At 37.0% G+C, this 12,868-nt stretch overlaps 1 protein-coding gene across 1 annotated transcript in view; it reads right to left on the minus strand.

Moving 5' to 3' along the window:
- taf6 (TAF6 RNA polymerase II, TATA box binding protein (TBP)-associated factor) overlaps positions 1-12,868 on the minus strand; it is a 28,187-nt gene extending 15,319 nt beyond the window's left edge. The window contains exons 1-6 of the mRNA XM_073840748.1: positions 12,725-12,868; positions 12,511-12,626; positions 3,708-3,785; positions 2,389-2,490; positions 1,886-2,068; positions 1,669-1,743 (exon numbers count right to left, since the gene is read on the minus strand). Of these exons, the coding sequence (XP_073696849.1) occupies positions 1,669-1,743; positions 1,886-2,068; positions 2,389-2,490; positions 3,708-3,785; positions 12,511-12,615 (543 nt within the window). The 5' untranslated portion in view covers positions 12,616-12,626; positions 12,725-12,868. The remainder of the gene's footprint in view (positions 1-1,668; positions 1,744-1,885; positions 2,069-2,388; positions 2,491-3,707; positions 3,786-12,510; positions 12,627-12,724) is intronic.

Genomic DNA, 12,868 nt, shown 5'->3' on the forward strand with positions numbered 1-12,868 from the left:
ACTTTAAAGGCGATTTTCTCAATATTTAGATTTTTTTGCACCCTCAGATTCCAGATTTTCAAATACTTGCATCTCGGCCAAATATTGTCCTAATCCTAACAAACCATACATCAATGGAAAGCTTATTAATTCAGCTTTCAAACAAATTGACCCTTATGACTGGTTTTGTGGTCCAGAGTTTAAGACATTTAAGCATGTCTTTTGTCTTCACGTTATTTCTTATTTACATGTAATGCAGGCATTCCCAAATGGTTTTATTATCTGAACCTTTTATTTTAAAATGATTAATTTAGATTTTTACATTTTTATAAATTAATTAATTGTTAACTTTTCATTAAACTCACTAGCCCCCTGCAGTTTCTTTATGCACCCCAGTTTGGGAAACCTTGACGTAATGTAACGTTTAGTGCACTTCTGTTGTTAATAACAACAAATGAAATATATTTTCTTACTCTTTGTATTTTTTTATATCAATTTGGTACAAGATTATCCTATTTAGATCAATGTAATAAATGAGTTAGGTCAAAAGTAACCGAAAAGTACTCTGATTATAAGGAAAGGAAAGGACGTGACATGTGATGGCAATCGTTTTTCATATGGACGTCTGTAAAAATAAATTTACACCTCAGTGACAAAACTCATGGATTCGGATGGCAGTTTATTCACAGAGGAGCAGCTAGTTCTGTGACCCTTACAAACCCAAACACACCCTGCTCACATGGTCAGTCAAATGATTTCCTGCTGTAAATGAAATACATTTTATTTACAAATTTATTCTTATTATTGTGTAAAATGTATTTTAAAAAAATGTATTCTTTTTATTCCAAGCTTATCTTATAATATATAATCCTTTTTATTATTTGATTATTAAATCTACTGTTTAAAAATAGGAAAATAAACACGCTATAGTTGTATAATTATATGCAATATAGTTGTGTGTATATAACTTTATATAATACACATGTTAAAATTGTATTGCATACCTGCTGCTGCCATAATAAAGACCCATTTAGAATGTTTACGTGCTTTTCTTCTCTTTTTGCTCCCACTCACTGTGGTGAAGCAGTTATGAAGTATTGTTCTTTTAAATACTTTCCAGCATTTCAGTAATAAATATGCATGCACATTACAATGAAGTACAACAGTTACTGAACAGTGTTTGGAAGAAGGTATTAAACATTGAATTTTTAAATGTTTTTTTCTTGTAAACTCAAATCATGTGGATTGACTCCCCCTGTAAATGGTGAAAATAACTTACTTTCCCATGAGAAACAATTACCATCTGAACCAAGGTTATTTTCGTAAACGTAAACTAAAACTAACATGAGAACGATTGGTCAAAAAACATTTTCTTAAATTGAAATAAAATAAAAATATCTAAATAGATGAAAAACTAAAATGAAACAAAACTAATAACAGTTACTGAAAAACTAACTTTAAAATTAAAAACTGAAACCTATAACCTATATAAAAGCTTAATAGAAATGGGCTCACAAAATAAAAAGTAAACTAAACCTAACAAAATGATTAATGAAACTAATACAAACAAAACTAATTTTTATTGCAAATTTTAAAACGATATTAAAATAAAACAAATTTAAAAATGCAGAACTATAATAACCTTGGTCTGAACAGGGCTTTAGTTGACAGTAAAAGGAGGAAACTCACATCATGCCCAAGTTCAGCAAGTCCAGCAATGCAGCCATAACGAGTCGTCCACTGAGTCTTATCATCCAACAATGCCTGATATTTGAAAAAAAGACATTAAATAATGACAGGCACTTAAAGCTTTTTAGACCTCTTCCGGTGCTTTGGCTCACTTAGATAAAACTAATAATAGTTTGTAAACACTCTAAATCTCAAGTCCAAGCACAGTGTCTACTACCTTAGTAAAGGTCTTGGTGATACGTGACTGGATGTTGTTGGTTGTCGTGCTGAACGTCTTGCAGCTTTGAGCCATCAGCCGGGCAGCAAAGTCTCGCAGAGCCCAGTGATTGTCCACATCAGGCCTCAGACATAGCTGTTTACTGACAATACATGTCACCACCGCTGGGATCAACTCATGGAGCTAAAAGAGATTGAAAGTAGTAAAAATGCAATTTCCTAGAGCTTTTTAAATGAAACATATAGCAATTTTAAGAAATCAAAAAGATTTTACTGTAATTTTAAAAAACAGCTTGTTTTTTAATGCAAAGTCAGTCTATCATCACACAGCATGTTACATAGAACTTTTAAAAGTACAGCAGCAAAACAAATCAAGGGACTTAGTTCTAAAGTGTAAACATAATTGAAAACAATCAAAAAGGTAAAATAAAATGGGTAACATTTTCATAAAATATTTAAATAAAGTGTTTGTTATTATCAGTATGTAGTGTGTGAATTGCTTACATATTTCTCTAAATATAGAGTTGGATTGTCCATTAAAGCCTTCACCATCCTCATCAAGTATATCAGCAGAGCCAGGTTATTCTGAACAACGTTTACACGGACCTGAAAGAGAAAGAGGTAACACTTATTGTTACAACAATATAGAAGAACTAACAGGTTCAGTTCTATCAGGGTGCACCCTCAAATGAAACCGTAACAATGATGAGTTTTTATTTTACACACTAATCCTTTCATTATAACATATTAGTTGTAGACAAGATGTAAATAAGAAATTCATTGTGTAGTCAGCATCATTGATTATTCAAACATTTTTTCCAAGAGTGCAGTAAAGTAAAATGAGTGAGTGACAGCTATTTAGTGAGTATAAAAGGAACATGTCTTCATGTGCTTTGTATATATAGTAATTCATAATTTAAAGCTGCAGTCCATAACTTTTGGCACTCTAGTGGTTAATAAACAGAACTGCATGCATCTTGTGGAAGAACACTGTAGCCGGAGCTACTTCTCTTGGTTTATGTCTATTACGAGTCATGCAGGTACTAGGCTACTCTGCAGCGGTTCCTACCACAACCAGCCTAAAGTAGTCAGAATATAAAAATATAAAAACTTATTATAGGTGAACCATACTGCCCTACAAAGCAATAAGGCAGTAACTGCATTTTTGGTCAAAAATGAGTTATTGTTATTTTCATGACATTCAAGGCATCCTTTGTTATGTGACAAAATATCTTATCTCAAATGTGTGTGATTTCGCGGCATCCTCACGGGACAGTTTTAACATTGGATAACAGGCTGGATGACAGGATAACTTTAAAGTCATTTTTCTCAGTTCTGCACTCGGCGTAGTTACTGCCTTTTTGCTTTGTAGGGCAGCATAGTGATTCAGGATAAGTCAAAAACACAGTTTAGAAAATGGATTCATAAAGTACTCACTTGTTATATAAATTTGGTAAATTATGAACACACACACAAAAAAAACAATGCCCCACTGATTGTTGGAGTCCTTTTACAATGAGGCAAAAAAACAAAAAAAAAAAAAACCCGGCCTGGTGAAACAAGTTGATTGCCAAAAAAAAAGAACTCACAGACAGAATGTGAACACTCCATAAATTGTTGTTCTGCTGGGTTATTAACATCACCACATCTTACGGCACTACAATGTTTACATGTTTACATATTTTGGTGGGCCTTGGGATAAATATACTTGCTGGAATAAAAAAGAGCCTGGGAACCCCTGACCTATTGTACTAGTTGTAGCCACGTTAAACTGGCTAATAAAACAGTTGTAGCAGATATGAGTAGTCCATGAATGTACTCACTCCCTCAGAAATGAAGGTACTGAACCGTGGCAGCATCTGGTACAGCCCTGGGTCTGTGGCTATGCTCTGCAGTGCTTCCTGATGGCAGAATTACAACAAATTATATGCAACATGACAAAGTAAAAAAAAAAAAAAAACAACAACACTAATATATCATGATGCTGCAGGACATGCTAAACAAAAGTGAATGTCACAGGGACAAACATTTTAGAGAAATAATGCAAAACCAAGTTTGTAGCTACAAAATTTTCTCAATTTAACTTACTATTCACAGGTGTGGAAATCTAAAGGAGTCCTAACATGCTTTTTCACATTTTCAACTTCCTTTAATGCGTAAAGTTGCTGTTTGTGCATGAAAAAAATCTGAAAATTACAAAGCACAAAGTCCACTCCAGGGGGAGTTATTTTCTATATAATTTTCTATATTATCTGAACTCCCTTAAACACCTCAATTATAGTCCTGAGTCTTTTTACATTTACATTTACATTTATTCATTTAGCAGACGCTTTTATCCAAAGCGACTTACAATTGGGAATACAACAAATGATTCATCCTAAGGAGGCAGATCGACATAGGAAGTGCTCAAAAATACCATATGTCAGGCGTTGTTAGATGAGTACGGGCTAGAAAGGGAAGATCAGGAAAGAGAGGAGAAGATTTTTTTTTTTTTTTTTTTTTTGAGTCAGTGTCGAAAAAAGATGGGTTTTCAGCAGTCGCTTGAAGACAGTAACGGAGTCAGCGTTTCGGATGGGGGTGGGATAATTCGCAAAGAATTACGACGGGGCAAGACTGGTTGAGTTGCCATAAGGTGTGTTATCGCAATGGCCAAGAGACTGATAAACATGCAGCTGTTAATGTTTGCAGACATGAGAAAAAAAAAGCACTAAACATTATTTCTCAGTAAACTCATTATGGATAAGTATTACAACAATGCCCTAACATATTGCAGCGCATCAAAGCAGTCACACCACAGAAACATTTATTATTAACCACCTGGCCAAATTGGAATCATAAAAAAACCTAAAGTAAATAAAATAAGGTATCAAATTCCTGAAAAAATAAGCAGTATTCTTTGCTCTCAATTAGGGACGATCTGCAACTAACGATTATTTTGATAATCGATTAGTTGGCCGATTATTTTTTCGATTAATCGATTAGTTGGCATAAAAAATTCCCATTTTTTTTCTTTTCAAAAACACACTATTCCACATTCGGAATGCTATGAAAACACAGTGCTTAACAATTTTCAACAATTCACCTGTCATAATAAAGAGAAAAGACAAATATCTGAAGAAAAACACACTAACAAGCATAAAATACAGTGTTTGTGCTATTTATTCTGCCGTGGCGGTGTTTAGTGTCCCGCCAACAACAGCAGCAGCAGCGAGCGCAAGTGCCTTCAGCAGAGTTTCGCATTCAAATGCACGCAGTAAACTTAAACTGGCCGCAAAGCCCCAGCCAAAGTAATTACCATGAATGTGCCGGGGGTGTCGCAAAGATGAAGTTGATGATCCTGACTCGCCATCCGCTCACTGGACACGCTTTTAATGCCTAAATGCATCTTTATGGATTAGGCCTATAGCTAATGAAAGAGTTTTGTTTTCGATTTGAATTATTTCGTTTTATAGTAGTGAAGTAATAAAGTAAATTTATTACTCTTACATTTATGAGCAAAAATGAAGTTTCACATAGCACTGGCGGCACCATGTCCTGCAAAGCTTTCACTCTCCGCACAAATGATTGGATATGCGCCTAGCACACATTTATCTAGGTTAAACGAATAAACTAATATTGTGATATGCTTTAAGTTTTTTATATCTAAGGATTTTAATTTAAATCGTGATGACTTGAGAAGGCTAAATTGATCTCCCGCTGGGTCGTTATTTAAAAAAACAACAACTTGAATTTCACAAACAAAACGTGTTCCAAATAGATTTCTAAATTAACTTTATAAACTAAAGAAACGAAAATAAATGTAATTACTTTGCTATTAAAAACAGCAGCTGTGCAATGGGGAAGAGAAAGAGAACTCGGCCAGTAATTCTGATGAGCTGTCGAGGTTAGGAATTTTTGCAACAAATATTTGTTTATATTTAACGTGCCTATTTAACACTTATTTAGGCTACTTTCTTATTTAAATGTATTATTTCTTTGATTTATTTTAACGTTTTGTAGGCTGCTTGTTCACCGACGGAATTGCTAAAATAAACACGCATGTTTGTGAATAATGTTTGAGCCTCATTTATTTATATATAAAACACCGCACCGCCGGCGATGATAAAAATCTGCCACCGTCATAGCCGTTCCTACCCTCCATAAATACGTGCACTACATGTTAGATTAGATTAGATTAGATTCAACTTTATTGTCATTACACATGTACAAGTACAAGGCAACGAAATGCAGTTTAGGTCTAACCAGGAGTGCAATAAGCAGCAAGTGCAGGATATAGGTATAATTTATAAGTTATAAGTGCACTAATGGGAGATATGTACAGGGAGAAACTATGGAAATTATTTACAGATGAAAGTATTGTGGACATAATTTACAGGCGCTATTAACAAGTAGAATGTACAAATAGAGGAGCATAGTATGCAGGTTGTTGTTAACTATAATCAGGAATTGCAGATTGATACGAACATAATATACAGGTAGCTGATTACTAAAGCAGGAAATAACAAATAATAATTTACAAATGTATAGATACATATCAAAAATGTACAAAATGTATATGTGGATATGTACAGTGTAGTGCAACAGATTAAGCAGTGCAATGGTAATGGGGAGACTGTAGGGGTGTGTGGGGGGGGGGGGGGGGGCAAAGGTGTCAGTGGGGGGCAGAGTTCAATAAGGAGACAGCTCTGGGAAAGAAGCTGTTCCTCAGTCTGCTGGTTCTAGTCTTTGGGCATCTGAAGCGCCTGCCGGAAGGCAGGAGAGAAAACAGTTTGTGGGTGGGGTGAGAGGAATCCTTAAGAATACTGCGTGCTCGACGCAAACAGTGTTTCTTCTGAATGTCCTCAATGGATGGGAGTGGAGTCCCTATGATGCGTTGGGCAGTTTTCACCACCCGCTGCAGTGCCTTACGCTCCGCAACAGAGCAGCTTCCGTACCAGACTGTGACAGTTCGTGAGGATGCTTTCTATCGTGCAGCGATAGAAGTTCACCAGGATGGCTGAGGACAGCTGGTTCTTCTTAAGTGTTCTCAAGAAGAAGAGGCGCTGGTGAGCCTTCTTGACCAGGCTGGAGGTGTTGGTAGTCCAGGATAGGTCCTCTGAAATGTGGGTCCCCAGGAACTTAAAGGATGAAACAGACTCAACAGTCATCCCATTGATGTGGATGGGATCATGTGAGCCTCTTCTTCCCTTCCTGAAGTCCACAATGAGCTCCTTGGTTTTGGTGGTGTTATGGAGCAGATTATTGTCTGTGCACCACATGGCCAGGTGCTGAATCTCCTCCCTGTAGGCAGTCTCATCATTGTTGCTGATGAGACCGATCACCGTAGTGTCGTCTGCAAACTTGATGATGGTGTTAGATCCATACACAGGCCTGCAGTCGTGGGTGAAGAGGGAGTAGAGAAAGGGGCTCAGCACACAGCCCTGTGGTACACCAGTGTTCAGTGTGACGGTAGTGGAACAGATGTGACCTGATCTAACATGCTGAGGTCTGTCAGTCAAAAAATCCATAACCCAGTTGCAAAGTGAGGTGTTAACGTCCAGGTCTCTAAGTTTAGTGATTAACTTAGATGGTCTGACAGTGTTGAATTCTGAGCTGAAATCAACAAACAGCATTCGTGCATAAGTGTTTGTATTGTCCAGGTGTGTGAGTACAGAGTGCAGCGCTATGCAGACTGCATCATCTGTGCTCCTATTGCCACGGTAGGTAAACTGGTGTGGGTCCAGTGTGGATTGGAGGGAGCCCTTGAGGTGTGAGAGAACCAGCCGCTCGAAGCACTTCATAATGATGGGTGTGAGTGCTACAGGGCGGTAGTCGTTCAGGCATGTTGGGTTGGAGTGTTTTGGCACTGTGGCACAATGGAGGTGGATTTAAGACATGCTGGTACAGCTGCTTGGGCAAGGGACATGTTAAAAATGTCTGTGAATACCCCAGCGAGTTGCTCTGCACATGCCCTCAGTACGCGGCCAGGGATACCGTCTGGTCCAGCAGCCTTGCGCGCGTTGATCCGACTCAGTGCGGTGTAGACGTCTGAAGAGGCAAGTGTGATGGGTGAGTGGTCGGTTGAGGGAGTGATTTTGGTGGCAGTGTCTATATTGTCTCTCTCAAAGCGAGCATAAAAGACATTAAGCTCGTTCAGGAAGAAGACATCGGTGGCTGTGGGGGTGGAGTGGCTGGGTTTGTAGTCACTGATGGCCTGAATGCCCTGCCACATGCGTCGAGGGTCAGAATTAGAAAAGTGCTCCTCTAGCTTAAGTTTGTAGCAGTGCTTGGCCTTTTTGATGCCCCTCTTCAGATTCCTTGTTTGACTTCCTTGTTCATCCATGGTTTCTGATTTGGGTATGTGTTGATCTGTTTCTGGGTTGTAACACTGTCTATGGTGGTGTTGATGTAATCCAGAACAGAGGAAGTGTATCTGTCAATGTCCGTGTGAGAGCCACAGGTGGCCTGAGAAGCAAACATACTCCAGTCTGTGTGTAGAAACCTGTCCTGGAGTGTGAAGTCTGTCCCCGCTGGCCACACTTTGATGGTCTTCACTGATGGCTTCACACAGTTGATGAGGGGTTAGTATTTGGGGGTGAGGAACAAAGAAAGGTGGTCTGATTGTCCCAAGTGGGGGAGGGGGGTCACAGTATAAGCTTCAGCCATGTTTGTGTATACATGGTCTAAAGTTTTATTTCCTCTGGTGTGGCAGAAAATGTTTTGATGAAATTTGGGGAGTACTGTCTTTAAGTTTGAGTGATTAAAATCCCCTGCAACAATAAATGCAGCCTCCGGGTGAGCAGTTTGTTGTTTGCTGATGGCCGCATTTAAATTTAAATCTTAAAATCTAAATTTAACATTCAACGACAGATGTTTCAGCACAATTAATGTTTTTTGCGCTGAGTATTAATTGTCTCCCTGTCTGTGTTCTGTGTTCCAGTCTGACTCGCTCATTCAGTAGCTACAGATTTAAAATTAACACAGACTGCCAGAATGGACTTTTATGCAGGTTTCACACTGCACGCGTAAGCAGCGCGTATTTTTTTCGCCGCCCATTTTAACAGATTAGAGCATTCACACCGCACGCAGGGACGCCGCGGCAGCGCATAGCAGGAGCAGAGCAGAAGCGTCAGTGCTGCGATAGTTTTGGCGCCGAGTCTATTTTTGCTGCGCCGCTTACGCTGGGTTAAAGCCACAGTGCATCGATCTTGATCAAAACTGGCCTGATTAACACGAAAAATAACAATTTCACCATAAAATCATGTATCACATGTAACACAATCACGGTTTAAAAGGCTCACCAGTAAAAATAATGTTTTTTGTTTTTTTTGTAAATAATGTCTAGTTAGCCTACTTGTTCAAAACAATCACTTTAGCAAAGTTTGTACTATTGTCTGCTTGTTTTGATATATACAAGAATAAATATATACTACTGCGGCTGCCATTAAAATGTTAATATAAAACATATTTTAAAATACAGAAAATCATTTTTAAAAGTGAAGATTCTGAAAGTATTGAAGGAGATCCTATAATAATTTTATATAGATTTACAGTAGTAACAACAAATTATATTTTTATATGATATGTCTTATCATGTTTTTAAATATGATGGTTTTATTATCTCAAAGTTGGACAACCACCATAAAAAATATGATATATACCATATGAGTCAACAAATGTAAAAGTCAGTCATCTATTACTTATCTTGTAAATTATTGTGCCTTTTGCCCCAACAGCCGGGGCGATTAGTACCCCAAATATCATACTTTTACATATTGAAAAACTGTTGCTTTAATTATCTTAAACCAAACTGGTAATCATTAAGACCTTTAAGATCTTTGTCTAAAAATATATTCAATATTTTAGCGTTTCTCATTTTCTACTTAAATCTACAACATACAACCATATCACAATTCAATGCACATGACAGACAGTTATCTGAGAACACCTGAAATGCAGCTTGGATCAGGTCTCTCCTGCAGCATCTAAGTCCGTTTCCTCCACTATTTTTAGATGCATTTTGTCTATAGAAATGCGTCATTCAGTGCTGTAATTTGACGTGATCCTCTGAAGTTGTACGTGCACTGTGGGTGGACCCGATTAATCGATAATGAGAATCGTTGTCGACGAATTTCATTATCGATAATAATCGATTTTATCGATTAGTTGTTGCAGCCCTACTCTCAATTTTCACGTTCAATGTGAAAAAGGCCTTTAAACTGACAATTCTTTAAATGCATACAAAGAATAAACTTTTCACAATTATGAAGAATGAAAACGTCATGTGAGTGTGAGCATGAGATTTGTCATTGCCAGAGTTTTGCATAGTTTGTTTCGTTTGCTGTTGCCAAAGTATCTGAGCAGCTCATTGGCATTTAAAGAGACATGAAAACACATTTTTGTTTCCATTCAAAAAGTGGTATTCACAGCATGTAATGATAAATGTTCTGTGGTGTATTGAGAGCTAAAACTTCACTACTAAACTGATACTACAACAAAAACAAGCTTAAAAAAAAGCAACAAAAAAAAGCATTTCATCCCCCTTTAAAAATAATAAAAATCACATGTCATCTGCTATTAATAATAAGAACATAGATGCAAGTAACAAACTAAAGGATAAATAAAATAAAACAATAACACAAATGAAATAAATAGGGCCATATAAAATTCCCAAATTCCATTTTATTTTTTCCGAATTCCTTTTAATTTTTCTTGATTTTTTTCCCCCATTTTAATTTTTCTAAACTCTATTTTAATGGTTACATAATAAATATTATTCAAAAAGCATGTCTAATTCATTTAAATCATGACAAGTATATAGTTTAACAGCAATTTCTTACCAGTTTACATTTTAAGGCCCTACATTTTTTATACATTTTATTATTTTTCTCAAATTCACTTTTATTTTGATCAAATTCTATGAATCTGTTTTCTATAAATTTTCTACATTCCATTTTAATAGTTTCATTAAATTTGAATAATCAAAAGCATGTCTAATTAATTTCTAAAGATTAATTAGATTTTATAAGGATTTTTTATTTCCCCCCCCCCCCCAGAAATACTGTCTTGTGCATTTACAAGCATTTAAACAAAACTTTTATTTTGACGGGCTGCTGCCTTTACGTTTCTGTTTGTATATGATATGAGAACATTTTTTCTCAGAAGTAACAGTAAAATGCTTATGAACCGACTCTCACAGCAGTTATAGAGATCTGTGATATTCCGTGTTATACAGTAAATTCTGTTTTTATGACTGGATTCCACGATTCTGTAAATGTTTTCCGCTTCACTTTAACCATAGGACCTAGGGATGTAACGGTATTGTAAATACCGTCATACCGCAATAACAGATTTTTTCGATACTACCGTGGTCGCATGACTCGATAAAACAATAGGTCTGAGAAAAGTTTGCTCAGGCGAAAGGAGCGAACGAGAGGTAGCGGGAACTACATTTCCCATCAGCCCAGGCGTGGCCATCATCCTTTGCGGTCTGTTGTCGCTACAGACTGTAGCAGCAAGGAAAAGAGATAGAAATGGTCGAACCTGCTCCGTCTGAAGTGCGTAAGCGTCACGTATTCTTTTCAGCACCCATGTTAACGGATTAGAGCGTTCACACTGCACGCGGTTGCTGTCCGGTAGTACGTCCTAGAAGCAGTGCCTTTGCAGCAGTGCAGCGATCGTTTCGGCACCCAGTCTATTTTTTGCTGCGCTGTATGCGCTGAATTAATGTTACAGTACGTTGTTCGCTGTAAAAATTAACATGGATTGACACGGAATGTACCATAAATGCATATAAATTTCACAGTCAACACGTGGCTTTTTGGCTAGGTTTAAAATAAGGAAAGGTGCCGTTTAAAAGAGGCTAAACTAGGCAACATAATAGATGCACTTGTCCAGGTAGAAAAGTTATTTAAAGGATTGTCTTTAATATAAAGATTTAATGCGAAAGAAAGGCATGAGAGCCTACTGCACTGCAAAAAATGCTTTTCTTACTTAGAATTTTGTCTTGTTTCCAGCCAAAATATCTAAAAATTCTGAAATCAAGAAGGATTTTCTAGACAAGTAAAAAAAATTTATTGTTTTTAGTAAAAACAAGTCAAAATTAAGAGAGTTTTTGTTTAAAACAAGCTAAATAACCTGCCAATGGGGTAAGAAAAATAGTTTTATTTCAAGCAGACAACTCATTCAGCTAAGCTGATTTGACTGTTTTTTACATGCTTTAATTTTTTTTTTTTTTGTTACAAAAATTTAAATATTTAAGTTTCTGTTTCAAAGTTTACAGATAGATGGCTAATTTGAATGCCATTGATATGTTCAGTTTTCATGTAAACTGTTTAATTAACACTTCTGGCACTTTTTTCGAGTCTCTTCATTAGTTTTGTTTTTCCTGTAAATGATTCAATAAATACCGTACCGTGACATTCATACCGAGGTATTACCGTGAAGTTTTGATACCGTTACATCCCTAATAGGACCCTAAATAAACAAGTGTTAAAAACGCTTTCTCACAGTACCAGTACTAGTAAAATGCAGATTCTTACCGTTTTTTAAAGCAGGGTATCGTGATACCAATTTAGTATCAGTATATCATGCAACACTAGTGCATAATAGGACCCCTTTAATTTTGGACCTTGGGCACACACATACCGCTCTTTTGGCTTCACAGGATCCCACACAAGCTTCTGTGATTTCTTTATAGTACAGCTGCTGCTCCACAGAGAGCTCATGTGTGCTACGTGGCTTCATCCGCATCTTCTCTTTTCCTGAAACGCCATGATAGACAAATGTGAGTAAGGAAAATCAGTAGAATAAAAATAACTAAAACACCAGAGCCACCTTTTTAGCTGAACTAATTTCTCACCTTTGACGTCGGCGGAGCTTGCACCTTGACCCTTGCCCTGAATAGAGCCTTCCTCTTCCTGTCCAGGTTTGACAGCTTTGAGTGGCTCTGTGGAATCTGTCTTCTGCTGTTCTTTAGGAACTGAGGTAAAGATAAAGAGAAGTT

This window comes from Garra rufa, chromosome 5, assembly GCF_049309525.1.
Source record: "Garra rufa chromosome 5, GarRuf1.0, whole genome shotgun sequence".
In the NCBI taxonomy this organism is placed as follows: domain Eukaryota; kingdom Metazoa; phylum Chordata; class Actinopteri; order Cypriniformes; family Cyprinidae; genus Garra; species Garra rufa.